General features: G+C 43.6%; 1 protein-coding gene across 1 annotated transcript in view; it reads left to right on the top strand.

Moving 5' to 3' along the window:
• Nucleotides 1-15,972, top strand: part of LOC138453097 (small ribosomal subunit protein RACK1-like) — a 269,185-nt gene that overhangs the window by 75,907 nt on the left and 177,306 nt on the right. Inside the window, exon 2 of the mRNA XM_069605613.1 lies at nt 8,408-8,660. Within this exon, the coding sequence (XP_069461714.1) occupies nt 8,433-8,660 (228 nt within the window). The 5' untranslated portion in view covers nt 8,408-8,432. The remainder of the gene's footprint in view (nt 1-8,407; nt 8,661-15,972) is intronic.

A 15,972-nucleotide genomic window follows, 5' to 3' on the forward strand; every position in this document is an offset into this window, starting at 1 on the left:
AAACTATTTGAGATTGTGTCTCTAACAGTGACTTTCTAGTCGAATTGAAACATCAGTAATACATATTTGTAGTGACGGGGCAAACACAAGTATCTGACTTACAGTTAACCCAATTGTTAACACTTTTTTATCAGTGCATGATTTATTTTCAGAAATTAGCATTTCTTTCTCTGTGGTCCCACCAATAACTAGTGTGCCTGACTTCAAAGAACTTAGTTTTTTGTGGAGATGTGGCAGTAGGGCTATACACTTCTGGGCTGTGAAATCTGCTAACTTTAGAATGTCACTGGTGGTAAAGGCTATGTCACGGGCAGAAACAGACCCCAGCAAAGCCATTGTATAGAAGTGAATGGCTAACTTTGCATGAAAAAGGGTCATCACTTTGATTACCTTTTTTCTCAGCATGCCCTGTTGGTGGGTTTCCTGACAGGTTTGCGGCCTCAAGGGTTTATTTTTATTTGCCGGTCAAACCCACGACTCGTGTGTCAGTTGACCGCTCTGGTTTGAGGTAGCCATGTTAAAATCGCTCAAGCAATGACACAATAACATAAAAAAAGAATTCATATAACTTTTAAAATGCAGGAGAAAATCAAGTTTATCATATGACCTCTGCGATATGAGTTGTGGGGCCAAGAAATTAATGATGACCAGAGAAGGTTAAGTAGAGTTGCGTTGTAGGGCCGTAATGAGGGTTGAGTTGTGATGCAAGCCACAGTAAGGGGACAGCTTTGGTGCATAGAGAATGATGGTGTATGGCTAAGAGTGTCGATAGTACAAGGTGGGTAGAGTGGAACAAACCTGAGCCACGAAGTGCAGTTTCGTATGACCCAGAGAAAGCAACATGCTGAAAGACCACTGATGGGAAGCCGAGCAGTGTGCCCATGCAGCCTGAAAATATCTCCGGGTATGGGGACAGAAGCAGGAGAAGCAGCTAGCTTAACACATGCTCATGAACAATGCTGCTGCTAGAAACAGACCGCAAAGAACTTTGGAAGCAAAAATTGAAGTTGGACAATTGAGGGAGCAAACATGTTGCCGTGACTTGGACTGCTACATGAAAAAACAGTATTTTAATCTTGTTTGTCAAATCTGTGACACTTTATGCATCAGAGACCCCATATTCAGGAGAACATTTACTTTCTTAAACCCATTAAATAAATATTTTGTTATATATGCAGAGATAAATGACTCTCAACCCTATACACTGGATTCTATTGCAAAGGGATTTAGTATTTAAATGCATAAATTGGCATTGTCTGGCTCACCTTTCTAGTTCTTGAATACATCTTGTGGCCAGGAATTAACCTCTAGAATTGGTATGCTGGCACCATTGTGGCTGGAACTCTCCTATTCTGGATGGGAAGATATTGGACTCGAGGTCATTCCATTTTCATCAGTCCCTTGGATGCAAGTAAAATGTGTTCCAAGCTTTTATCCCCTTTTGACTCATTTTGGAAGTCCTCCTATCTCTAGTGGCTTGGCACATAAATGGGCCTCCTCACGAGTTTGGCGGTAAACCTTAAATGCAGCGGTAACGCTATTACTGCCACATTTAAGGGTCCGCCAAATCACAGGCTTGAGCTGGGGGCAAATCTGTCATGATTTTGCTGATTTTCAGCGCTATTACCGCGGCGGTAGTGGCGCTGAACATTCCCCATTGGGCCCAATGGGGAATGGGGACTTACCGTTCCGCCAAACCCATGTTACGGCGCTAATATCAAATAATCAGTTAACCAAGCCAGTCTTATCTAATTTCAGAATTCATTTCCTATATTTCGTTTACACCATCAGTGGTTAGTTGGTTAAATCTTTAGGTCAATTGAGCCAATTGGACTTATTGGGCTTACTTATTTTAATTGCATTGCTCTGACGTGGGCATAATATCTCCTAACAATTACGGTCTGTTAACTGAGGTTGTTTGTCAGGACCAGGTCCCGGCTCGGCCCTATCTATATAGTACACCACCATTTTTCTGCCACAGACCATACTTGATACAAAGACATGTTCAGACTTGCATTTTGAATATTAATGCATTGATACCAAAATGAGGAATCCTTTAATAGAGTCCAAATGGTGCCATAATGCTTTATATAGGTAATTCCCATAATTGGGCATTTGGTTAATATATGCTTGGCAGATTCACAGACAGTTCTATTCATACATATTCTGCATGTGCATTCGCCCTTGGGAATTTGCCGCTCGACATCAACTACGGCTAATACAGGTAGATGATCAATTCTGAGTAGCAGAATACATCTCCTTAGGTTGGAAGATGGACATAAATTCAGATATTTTTGTAACCTCTTGAACGTATACAGTATGCACTGAATGAATTTTTTTACCTTTTCAGGCTATTCAGGTAAACAAAATGTCCATGTCAATCCCAATTATTTACGCGCTTTCACCGAATATATTTCATGTTAACATATTCTTCTCCCCATTTATGGGTACAGCCAATATCTGCAAATGTTGTGTCCATACTTTTCTTAAGGAGAGAGCGGCCTCTTTCTCTTGGAATATCCTCTCCCATGCTGTCCAGGAGCAAATTTACTGGGGCGTTTAGCATTTTAACATATAATTCGGCCCTCTTTTTCAAGACCAGTGATTTTAATGAGGAGACCCAACTCTAACCTCAAAACGGTCATAGGGATACACTGAGGGAGCCCCAGTAACCTCCTACAAAACTTTCCTTCAATAATTTGGAGCCACTTCAAATTCATACTAGTTAGAGCTTCCAATCCATACGTTACCTTAGGGACCATGCACTGTATGTATAATTGACGTGCACCCCATATGGAGTACCCGCTCTTTTTACGTGTGAATTGGTGAATCAATGCAGTTAACTGTGCTGCTTTAACCATGCGTGACTGGATACATAAGTGATAATCCCCCTTCACATTAAACTCCACCCCCAGATATTTGTATGATGGAGTATATCATATCTGAAGGGTCCTAACATACATCCGTGGGCAGGCTATCTTTCCGCCAGTGTAAATCATCAGCAAGGTTTTTTCACGATTACTAATCCGACTGTTTGCTTCAGCTGATCTCTGTAGACCACTGAAGGTATGATCTAGGATAACTAAATCTGCGTATGCGAACACAGAACAGTGTGCTTTGCCAATTTTAGGGGGACAGTTATGGACCAACTGGATTGATTGTAAGATGTCGGACACAAACAAATTGTAAAGAAGGGGGATATTAACGCATTCCCGTTTGACTCGCCTATTTTGCTCTATGGGATTGGTCATAGCGCCTCGCCTATCTAGTTTGAGACAGACCGTGGTATTACTGTGCAGGAGCATCAGATAATATAGTCTGCCTGCAGGGCAACCTAATTTCTGGAGTTTGAGCCACAGCCGCTCTCTGCACACCATATCGAATAGTGCTTTGAAGTCTATATAAAGGGTATATAGAGGAGGATTATTAGGTTGCAGCATTCTATTACTAAGTGTGTCCATGATTAGTAGTTTGTGTGCTGTGGAGTATCCTGCTATGAAGCCACTCTGAAATCTGTCGAGTACCCCTTCTTTATCCACCCATCTTTGCAATACCCATAGGAGTAATGAGGCAAATAGTTTTCCTGTAAGGTCCAACATACAAAGTCTGGCTGTAACCCTTAAATGCGGCAGTAGCGCTATTACTGCCGCATTTAAAGGTCCGACAGATCATGGGCTTAGCGGATTTTCCCCCAGCTGTGAGCTGGGGGCAAATCCGCTGCAAATTTGCCAATGTTCTTGCACTATTACCGCCGGCAGGAAATCTGCTGGTGGTAATAGTGTGAAAATTCTGCATTGGGTCCAATAGGGAATGGGGAATTCCCGAATGGGCCCAATGGGGAATGGGAACCAACCAAACTAATAGCACCAGGGGGTTTGGCGGTAGCACTGGAGTTACCGCCCAACTCATGATGAGGCCCAGAGGGTAATCTGTAGTTACTCAGGTCAATTTTAATCCCTCTTTTAAAGACTGGAACTAGGATGGCCTTCTGCCAGGAACTAGGGATTTGCCCCTCCGCTAGTACTTTATCAAATAATATTTTTAATAAGCCAGCCCAAAAATGAGTTTATGGCAGCCCCCCCCCCCCTATAACGAAACTGCATTTAGCACTTACCAAGAAACCATGGCGGCGCTTTGTTTACTGAGCACCTATTCCCTGCCATCACAAAACTGCATTTAGCAGCTACCGAAATAATGGCTGTACTTTGTTTCTTCATTCAAAGAAAAGAAAGTAAATGTAGAATGGATCTGCACTGCAATTGTCCTCCTTTCATTTTAAAACCTCTCAAAGCTGGGCCCTTAATGGAAACCTACTCTGGCACTTGTGGGGCAAGCATTACCAACATTGCCATGAAAGCAGATAGATCCTGTAGGACAGCATTGTTTTTATTTGATCAAGTCTGTGAAAAGCAGGAGTTAAATTTCCATTCGCACGGCAAAAGTTTTACTTTTGCAACAATCTAAAGCAGTCCAAACCCTTCAACAAAAGCTCTCTCTCCCCGTTTGCTTGATGTCAGTTTCAGAGAGCCCTTGTGTTGGATAGATCTCTGTGTATTAGAAATTGACTAGGGCTATAAATAATGTTCAGAATATAGATGCGAGAAAGAACCGCATTTGTAAAAGTGACATCCAAGAAGAATTAACCCACGTGTAAAAGGGTGCTTTTGCCAAACAAGAAAATGCCTTTTAAAAAGTGAAATGTTAAACTAAGGCTTTGTGCTTGCATAGAAATGTGATGGGGGTTTGTTTTAAATATATACCTGAAATTTTTCGGGAACAAATATGATATTTGTTCCCGAAAGACTTGCTTTTTGGTTAAAGAAAGAAAAATAAATAAATAAAAACATTTACTGTGAGGCCACCAGAACAGGTTTGGCAGGCCCTGGCTTCAAAGGGCCCTGCCTCGCCTGGGCACAGAATCACCTTCCCGAGGGGACCAGTCCACTGGAAACTATGGAAGGGACCAAGGTGGAGAATTTAGCACCCTTGTCAGACGAAGCGGGAGTGCTCCAGCACGATACAATGGACTGCCATGACACACAGGTGTGAATTCCTGGTGACACCTCCCCTCAACTCAACTGAAGGACTTTAAAAGTGAATCCATGGCAATACTGGGCTATGCTAACCAGAGCCTGACATTTGGCTGGGGGTCGGAAAGAATGCCCATATTTGGAAAAAGCCAGCCCTTTTGATTTCAGACACTGTTAAGATCATGTAATTTATTTCAGTAATCAAAAGACATATTAATGCGCAATCAAACCGTTTAAATGTCATGTTTGCGCCATTAAAATAAGACGTAGATTTTTCTAGCATGTTGGGTAAGCAAATGGCAGGAAAATGCCATTTATGGAAAAGCATACATGGTACAGCTTTGAAAATTAATGAAAACCTGCCCTGTGGTAATATGTATACATATATAAAATTGTAAAATTTTAGGTGAAACGGTTCCCACCAAAAATTGCAAAAGATTATTAGAAGGACTAAACATCGTACAAACTAGGGAGTTGGAATGGCATGTTCTGTGTAAAATATGGAATCTGCCTATGTGATTTTCAAAAGCGTAACAATTGTAAAAAGGTGCATTTTTGTGTCATAACTGATTTTGGCAAAAGTAACTGTGGTAGGGCCAGGTACATCATAAAGCACACACCAAAAAACTGATGTCATGTCCTTGAGTCCAACCGGCTGACAGGGAGGTGGTGACATCCACAGCTGACCGATCCAATTTTAAGAGGTGTGTCCAGCTTGAGTCTGCCACATGGTAAAACTATCTGATGTCATGCTCCTTATATAAAGGGGAGGCATCGGGAGGCATGCTCACTTCTGACTCTTCCAGCTCCAGTGCATCTAGAGATCCAGACATTCCACATTCACCTTGCCAGAGCTAGCTGACCCTATCCAGGCAGAAACACTGATCCAGAATTAAAAGTATACTAAAATCCCTATAATTCAGGGAGGAAGGGGGAAAGGCTGTGGTACCCTTTCTGGGAGTATCCTATGACCAGACCAGCGTTTGCCCCGCTGCCTGCTTGACCAGCTGATGCACCTCACTGTCTCCAGGGACCAGACTAGGCCCAGCTGTCCCTTCAAGGAGAGCCTGCTGCGCAGTGACTAGATCTTGCCTCGCTGTCCAGAAACCCGGTTCGCTGTCCCAGCTACCCCAATCAAGTGCTTGTTGTGAGTATTTCCCTTCCCCAGTAACCACAAACTGCATCCCTTGCTTTGTACCTTGTATTAGGTACAATCCCATAGAGATCCTATAACTGCCCTTGCAAAATCCTTAAAATTGTCAGAATCCTTTGTGTACACTGTTCTTAGGAAAATCTGTAGTGATCTCCATGTGTTAGCGCTGTTCGTTCCCAATAATTTCAGTCTGGTGTGTATGTCCTTGGCACTATTTGTAATACATTAATGAATTCCCCCATAAAGAGACACGCGGCGTGATGGGGTTAAAACTGCAGCCCAACCCTTTTCACAGGCAGCGTTCCTCTTTTCTAGCCACTAAAATATAGTCTCAGTAAAACTTGTCATTTCCTTTTTCAAACTGATTTTCCCTGTGCAACTGCTTTCCTTTTAAAACCCGATTTTTCTTTTTTTTTTTTTTTTTTTCCTTCCCCGTTAAGAATCTCATACGGTCATCCCTCCAGAGTTACCCTTCACTTTCATATCCTACCTGTAAGGTGTCTATGTACCTTAGCATGAAAACCGCATCCCGATTTTTGCCTGTTTAGTCCAAATTCCAAAAACGTTTTGCTCTTTTAAACCCGTGAAATGAATCAAATGCAAGTTCTCCACATGTGATTTTGCTGCACTGTGTTTTACTTCCAAAGTTGATTCTCTGAACTGTATGCCCGTTGTTAGTACATTGCCTTGTAGTTTACTACTTTTCTGACTTCTTTGATACTGCTATGCTAATTTTGCCTTATTCATTTGACCGCACATGTAAAACAAATATTTAGAAATTCTGAGAGCTATTTTGCTCAATTTCAAGGGTTTTCAATCTGATTTTTGCCTCCCATTCAGAGGTGGGGGGTCGGATTTGCATTCTGTTTGCTGCATACCTGACTCCTTGCTACTCCTTACTACCCGCACAAAATTCGGTTAACAGGGGTTTGAGGGAGTGTTGTGGGGGAAATATTAACTGTGGTGCTATCAGAAAATACCACCCGATAAAAAAAAATCTTGCCTTTATTCAATTGTACATCGTATATCTTATGTAACTAAGTGTATTCTATCAGTTTACAGTGTAATTATCACCACCCTGGTTATTTCTGCCCTATATCAAATTTGTGTGATTTTCATTGGAATTTAAAAATAAATAATTATTGTATTACACACCGGCCTGGTTCATGGTCCATTGCGACCCGGGGTGCTTGCAAAGGTGGCGTGTGAGACGGGTTGGGTGCTTTCTCAAACTGAATTCATAATAAATAAAATACGTTTTTTTTTTAATTGTGCGCTGCATCACCGGCCAGTAGAAAGAGTCCTGGTCTGGAGTGTACCGTGCCTTTTGAAATTCTTAACATTCTTAAGTAACACATTAGCAAGCCCTTTTGGCCCGGGAGCCCTTGATGCATCAAGTATTCAGAAGTTCCATGTAACTTGATTTAATGGGTTTAATTTCTTTATTAGTTGAGGATAGACACAATGGTGTCCATGTCAAAGGTTAATTTATTTTTCCAGCCATCAGCCGGTGACTAAACACTTACCTAGGGAATTCGTCTGAATTGTGTTCACCTGCCAAACGCTCGTTCTAGTTTCATGGTAAGGTACAGTGTGATATGTTCTGTCACATTTCAAATACAAGAATGTTTTATTTTCTATGTTCACTTTTAACTCGAGCAGTTTAACGTGTGGAGACTAATCGAATTAAACATACCATAGTGCATTATTTATATATAATTTGATATAATTGTGCTGTCACTTGACACAAAAGATGGATTGCTGTCATCTCCACTCTATACGTTCCATCGTGTAAATTGTCCAGCTATTTCTGACTAAAGTCTTTAATTCAGAAATATTCCAACAGCAATAAAAAAATAAAATCTTTATTAAGGTTTGTAGATTCACTAAATTAACTTATTGAAATTGTGTGTGGGGCCAATTTGATTCTGTTTTTTAGAAATGTGACATTTCAGATGCTGACGATTATCAAAATAAATATTTGGAATTTGTTAGCACTATATTAAAATGTTATAATAAAACATTCTCTTGAAGATCTGCTTCATCTTAAATAATATCGTAGCCCTGCCATATTGATACCTACAACTACCATACCTGTACCTCTTCTTCAACCCTCTCTGCTTGAAGTTTTTACCTTTTTGCCCCTTGTTCTCCTTTTCTTTAATATTCCCTCTCCTGCTGTTTTTCGTTTTTACCTTCTTTCATGCTTCCCTTTGCATTTTAGTTGTTGCAGCTAGCGTCTGTCCACCATGTTGCGCAGAAGGTTAGAAGAAGCCATTTGTATATCCAAGGAACTAGAAAGCGCAGGGGAGAGTGCAGATGAGGATTTATCAGATGAAGACAACTTTGACGGATTCTCAGAACTCTTTGTTCGACGTCATATACCTCTTAGCAAAGATATTCACAGTATCTTCAGCGTGCAGTTCTCTCCCAACGGGAAACAGCTGGCTGTGGGCTTTGGAAATGGTGCCATCCAGGTAAGAGTGCAATTAAGTAAGCGCTGGCAGTGGACATGGTTTATTTTGGTAAATTTATGTACTGAAAACCAGTTTTAAAACCCAACACCCATATATGCAAGCATGCAAAACAGAGATGGGTCTGGGAAACTTTCTACCAGCACGAACACAGCCCATGGACTTGTTCTTGGGTGGATGGCCCCTGGGAGAGTCTCAACCAATTCTTTAGCTCACTGTTCTTTTCACAGAGAAGAAATGTCCCCGCATATCAGTCCTTGTCCTGCCCAGGGGCAGTCCAGCACCGAAATGCTAAGCAATTCTCCTCTGAACAAGAGTACCACAGCAACCCCATACACGTGTTTCAGCCTTGTTGGGCATCATCATTGAGGTGAAGCTGTGCCTCTCTAAGAGCAGTGAGCAAGGGATCCACATCTGGGTTCCCCTGGTAACTTAGGGTGAGACTCAAAGTTACTTGGTATGCAAAACAGAGGGGGGTCTGGGAAACTCTCTACCAGCACAAACACAGCCCATTGACTTGTTCTTGGGTGGATGGCCCCTGGGAGAGTCTCAACCAAGTCTTTAGCTCACTGTTCTTTTCACAGAGAAGAAATGTACCCGCACTGGGCAGGACAAAGGCTGATATGCGGGAACATTTCTTCTCTGAAGAGATCTGAAGAGATCTGCAAGGAAACAAACAATTGCAGCTTTGTTTAACAAAAGAAGGGTAATGAAGATTGCCCAAGCGCATATCACAGGAAGTCTCGATTCTATTAAAGACACCGAGGAGAGCATTACGTTTTTCTTCTTTATTTACTGCTTCCAACAGCTTTTCAAATCTTAAACTTTTTTAAGGCTGTAAAACAAAATAGTGTATAAAGCAAAAAAGGAGAGAAAAGAAGACCACAAATCCCATGAGTCTCTCTTGTATGGTAGTCCTGAGCCTCCATCTCAATCCCCAATCAGGGCTCATCCATAACTACAACTCTCTGCTACCCCAGGTCCTTTCCTCTTCCTTTTGGGTGCATCCCAAAAACTCTGCATAAAAGTCTTGAAACAACAACAAATAACTTCCTCTGAGTCTTCTGAAAATACCTGAGCTCCAGCAACTTTAGTAGTCAGCGATTAATTATCCTCCCTGGCTGCTCTGCGGGCGCCTAATCTCGAATGCTCTACTGATCATCTCCTGCATCAGAGAGGCATACTGTAAGGGAGGGGAATAAGCTTCTTTTGACATCATATATCAACATACATTATACATCATAATAAAGTGTATCCGTTGGGAGGGATAATGCTCACCTTCGGGTCTTTATTAGAATTAAGACTTCCTGCGCTATGCGCTTGGGCAATCGCCATTCTATGTCAAGACCAGAGGTGAGCATTATGCTTGTTCAAAGCCATCTACCACAGCCGTGGCAATATCGGAAATCGGCTTTAAGTAGAAAGTTCTGAATACAGTCACTAGACTAATCAGCCGCTTTCATGATCTCCTGCAGTGGAACTCCTGCTGGAAAAGCCTTGGAAGAAATAGCCCATCTGGCTGAATGAGCTCCAAGCAAAAAAATCTTGCTAAGGCTATAATTTCCTTCACCCATCTAGCTATAGTAGCCGACGCTACCACGTGATACTTTTCCCTGCGCGCTATCATTAACTGCTTGACGCTCTGGGGGTCTTACTGCTGCGGTCGCCTTCTCGTAACCCTTTATGCACTGTGCTACGTATAAATTGCTATTATCAGGAAAGTATGGGTATGAAATTACAGTGAGCTGGCCTTCGTGCTCTGCGCAATGTTAAATGCAACACCTTCTGGATAAAAAACATTTCCGTCAAACTCTTCTGCAGGATGCAAGGCAAAGTAGCATGGCTAACTTTCCTGATAACTTCTTCCCAGACAGGTCATTTCTCATCCATTGATCCAACAAACCTAGCACCCTGTTAACATCCCACAAGGAAGAATATTTGGCTGCGGTGGGCTGCTCACTTTAACTCCCTTTTATTAACCCGACTATCTCTGGGTGCTCTCCTACTGGCGCTCCGTCCACTAGCTCGTGACCGGCTGAAATGGCCGATCTATAACCCCCTACCGTTCTGAAAGCTCTCCATTGGCTGGGCAGACTCGCTAGAAAATATATCACTTGCACTATAGGGGCTGAAACGGGAGGAACACCCCTGCCTGTGCACCATAATTCCCAGGCTTGCCAAGCAGAAAGCTCTGTATCGTGGAGGGGGCCCATGATACTCCGATGAGCTCTGTAGCTTCCTCTGATATGCCTGGCAAACACCATCTGCCCCAGAACGTCTGCATGCTAATAATGTTAGTGTCTGATCTTGTACCAGCAAGTGTTGCGCTCCCGACAGATCTGCTAGGAGATCTGTTCTCTGCAGAATTCTCTGTGGGAAATCGGAAGAATGTTCCATCAGAACTGGAAACCAGGCTTGTGATTTCCTTTTGGTGTCCCTATCACTAATTCTGTTCTGTCCCTGGGCACCTTTGCTAGTACCCTCGCCAGCATCGTGAATGGGGGAAACGCATAAAGGACTTGATCCTCCCCAACTGTGTAGAAAGGTGTCCGTCCCCAGGGCTTCTGGATCTAATCTCGAACTGAAGTACTTTGCCAGCTGGGCATTGAGTCTCGAGGCGAAAAGATCTGTATGGAATGGCCCCCACACCTTTTGTAACCTCTCAAAAACCGATCTGTGAATTTTCTAATCAATCGAGTCTAGTAGATATCGGTAGTTCCAGTCTGCATCTGTGTTCTGAGCTCCCGGCAGATACTCCGATGTGACTGAAATCTTTTTCTCCAGGCAGAAATGCCAGAAGTCTTTTGCTAGAATCTTTGATTTTGCTACCCCAGCTTGTTTATGTATCTCACTGCTGAGATGTTGTCCATCCTCCGCAGTATACAGCACTGAACTTTGTCTTTGGCAAACGCTTTCACTGCAAAAGAGCCTGCTAGGAGCTTGAGGCAGTTGATATGGAGCTTAAGTTCTTCTTGCAACCATTTCCCTCCTGTTCCTGTTTCACCACATCTGGCGCCCCAGACTGATCTGCTGGCATCTGATTCTATGATTGAACGTCTCAGAAAATGGCTCTGCCATTCCAAGCTTCCATATTGTGCAGCCACCAGAGTAGTTCTGCTTTGCTGCCCTCGTCTAACGGTCTAAACTGATGGTATCTCAGACCTTTTTTAAGATATTTGATTTTTAGTCGCTGAAGAGCTCGATAATGAAGAGGTCCGTGAAAAATTGCCTAGATGGATGCCGCGAGTAGACCCACTCCTCTGGCTAGATTTCAAAGTAATATAACCGGTTTCCTGAGAGCTGTTCTCAGATCCTTCTTTATTGCTCTCATCTGGGACATGGGTAGTTCTAAGGTTGCTTTTTGGGTGTCTGTTGTGAAGCCTAAGAACTCTGTTCTCTTGCTCAGTGTTAGAGCGGATTTCTCTTCATTTACTAGGAAACCTAATCCTGCTATTGTTGAAATCGCCTACTGCATTTGCTTGCTGAGCCGCTCTCTATCGCTTGCCATGAAAAGGATGTCATCTAAGTAAATGATCATCCTGATTACTTGTTCGCAAAGAGAGGCCGCTAAAGGCCTCATTAGCTTGGTAAAGGCTCAAGGGGATGAGGCAAGGCTGAACGGGAGACTCTTGAACTGCCAAATTTGCCCCGTCGGGGTGAACCACAGAAATGGACCGTACTCTGTCGCCATATGTTTTGTGAGGTATGCATCTTTCAGGTCTAGTCGCACTAACCAGTTGTCTTTCCTGAGCATGTCCCCTGACAGATGGATCCCTTCCATCTTGAAATGTCTGTATACCAACCAACTGTTCATCTCATTTAAATGTATTACAAGGTGCACTTTTCCTTTGTGGTGTACTAAGAACATGTTGCTTAAATAACGCGTTGGATGGGAGTCTGCTCTTTCTATAGCGTTCTTCTGCGCTAGCAGCTGTATCTCTGTGTCTAGTAGGATGCTTTCTGCTTGTGTGTTCTGCATGCGCGGGGACGATGCGATTCTCTGGGAGTCTCTAGAAAGTCTAATGTGAACCCCTCTATGGTTTGCAGGACCCACGTGTCGGAAGATAGATTGCACCAATTGCTTATAAAAAATTGCATTCTTCCCCCTAGTGTGGGATATTGTGCGCTGCACACTCACCTGCTGTATTTTCTTGCTGTCTGTAATATCCTCGACCTCTGCGCCCTTAATAAACTCGACCTCTGTTGGGGAAGAAAGCATCCTGCTGCCTTGACTCCCAATATTGCGCTCTAGGACCTTGCGTTCTTCTCTGTAAATTGAAACCGCCAGTCTGCAAAAACTCTCCCAGGGAAAACTTTCCAGATAGAGGCTTGCGCTTTCTCCAATATAGTGAAAGTTCCCACAAAATTGTTCATCTCCTTCAAGAAAGCTTGGCCAAAGAGTAAGCCTTGGGATCCTTTTCCCGCTTCATAGGAGGCTAGAGCCCCCAGTTTGTTATCAATTTTCAGGAGCATGCTCCTGTGCCTCTCGGAAGAGACTGCACAGTTTGGATTCCCACCATGCATACTGCTCGTTGCACCCAGCCTGCTAGAACCTGCGGGTCGACTGGTTCTCCTGTATCTTACCTCTCTCAGCTAGATCCATAATCTTTGCTATGGGGCCGGCTAAGTCTAGGATCTTAACTTGACATGATCCATGCCTTTCCTGGCGTCTTTACCCACTTTGGGCACAAACGTGAGCATTTTCGGGTCAAGCTCTGGTGTTTCTGCCACCTCTCCCGCGAGCTCCGGCCTTGGGCACTCTGCCTTTAAGTGGTATCTGGTCTCTTTCTCTAGGGGTTTGTGTATTTTCTGTGCCATGTAAATCGCCACTCTTGGTGACAGGGTCCACTCAGTTGATCGGGGGTGTCAGATAGTCTTATTCAAACATGTCTGACATGTCGTCGTCCTCTTGAGGTACCTCCACCTTATTTTATTGATTTATTTATTTATTTGCATTTATAAAGCGCGCAGAACTGCCCTGAGGCATCGTGGTGCTGTTACAGCAGGCTTAAGCTTAAACATACATAGGTACCGAGTAACAGTTGGTTGCAATAGTACATTGATAGGTGGTATGAGACCGAGAGGGTCAAAGGGTTATGCTTTGCTGTGGTTACAGTGCAGGCATAAATGTGCATGTGGTTAAACTTTAGCGGAATAGAAAGGTTTTTAGGTTTTTGCGAAAGGTGGTGTAAGATTTTTCATTCCTTAGTGAAGTTGGTAGGGCATTCCAGTTTTTAGGTGCGAGGTGTTGGAAGCTAGATCCTCCAGCTCTGGATCTTTTGAACGTGGGAACATAGATCAGGTTCGCATGGTGGGCTCTAGTGGGTCTGTTGGGGGTGATTCTTTCTGCGAGATAGGGTGGGGCATCTAGTGTGAGGCATCTGTGTGTGATGGCCATGCCTTTAAAGAGCATGCGTTCCTTTACCGGTAGCCAGTAGGCATCTTTCCTTGCTTGACAGAGGTGTTCCCTTTTGGGACTGGTCAGCGCCGCCCAGAGCACGTTATTTTGCATGATTTGGAGTTTTTTTATGTTGTTGACGGAGATGCCTAAGAAAAGGGCATTGCAGTAGTCCAGTTTGGTACCTATTGTGGCTCTGGCGATGGATAGGCAGTTTTTAGTGGAGAGAAAAGGCTTGACAGCGTTGATCACCTTGGTGGTGAGCGCTGAGGAGGAGGATATGGCGTTGACCTGGCGGGACATGGATAGTGAGGCATCTAGGTGAACACCTAGGGTTTTGACAGTCTTGGAGACTGTGATGGTGGAGTTGTCGATGTTGAAGGATTTATATTGTGGGGAGAGTTTGAGAGTTTCGCTGGTCCCTACTAAGAGGATCTCAATTTTATCCCCGTTTTAAGCCGAGGCCGTTGGAAGCCATCCAGGTTTGGATAGCTGTGTAAATTTTGGTTAGGGCTGTCACATCTTCTTCATAGGTCCCAGTTAGTGGGAGTAGTACCTGCGTATCGTCTGCGAAGTTGGTGTACGCTATGTTATGACAGTCGAGATCATTGAAGAGTGGAAGGGTAAATATATTGTAGAGAGTAGGGGCGGTACAGGCTGGCTTCCGGCACGCAGATAGGCTTCCTCTGCATGTCAGTGCTCCTATTGTCAACATCTTCCTCCTCCCCAAATTGATCTAGCTCCTCTGATGATGACCAATCTCACCCCTGTATTTTCCACCCCTGGGGTAGGGGGCTAGAGATTGGGCATGGCTGTTTTTGATAGGAATGAATTCTTAAGGCTATTCAATGTGTCAGCCGCCTCCTGGGGCTTTTTCTTTATCCCCATCAATGTGCCCGGGAGAGTAGAAGAGGCTTTTCTCTTCGGGGTACTTTGTGCCCTTTATCGCCCTCTCTAAAGGACTGAACTGTGGAGGTTCCCTCGCCTGGATCTTCTAGGTCGCCAGCTCTCTTGCCCAACAGGTCTCCCAGGACTTGCAGTCTGTCCTGTAGGGGTCTCACTCCTTGGGTAACTGCTCTCGCTAAAGAGTATCCCAACACTTTCTTGAAACTCTGAGAGAGAGCTTCTTCATCCTCCCCCATTTCCTACTCACTTTGCTCGTCAAAGTGTAGACCCCTGTGTCACATGCCATGGTTATCCTCTTGGTAGTGTCTTGTAGGCTTTAGTGAAAAAGGAGACACTTTCCCTTAAAATTATCCCTGTGCTTCCACAGTATTCACTGAGTGAGGGATCATTTTCTTCGTAACTTATTTTTTTTTAGTATATGAAACTGTCTCCTTATGCCTACCTAGAGCGCTGTGAAAGCGTGTTAATTAATTTTCTTTAAAACCACTTTTGAAGCGGGAGAAATCGAGAGAGTGTTCGCTTCTGTCAGTTGGAATGAGGCAAATTGCCCGCGCATACGCAATCCGCGCTCAGTGCGTCATGCTGCTCCACACAGTGAACCAACACTGAAAGGTAACCGTTATGCAGCCTTCTACTGTGGTAAGGAGGAGGTAAGGGGGGCTTCTCTAAATACTTCAATTCTTATGTAAATGCAAATCGGAGCTCTGAGGCATGCGACTTGGCTCGCGGGCCTGGTCTACTTCTTGATATGTAATGCTGCGTGTAAAGTCAGTGAGAAAATAACGTTAACAGACACGTAATAGGAATACTGAGGGATACAACCAAATAAGCCACACGGTTTATAACAAGTATGTTAAGGCTAACGCGCGATCCCTATAAATGCGTGCAAATACAAATAATCATCTTTTAATAGTATGCGAAATTGCAAACAATCATAAATGTCACTCATCTGTCGTCAGCAGCAAAAAAGAAGAGGAAAGGACCTCGGGCAGCAGGGATTTGTAGTTATGG

Source organism: Ambystoma mexicanum, chromosome 4p (assembly GCF_040938575.1).
Source record: "Ambystoma mexicanum isolate Mex_15411 chromosome 4p, UKY_AmexF1_1, whole genome shotgun sequence".
NCBI classification, from domain to species: domain Eukaryota; kingdom Metazoa; phylum Chordata; class Amphibia; order Caudata; family Ambystomatidae; genus Ambystoma; species Ambystoma mexicanum.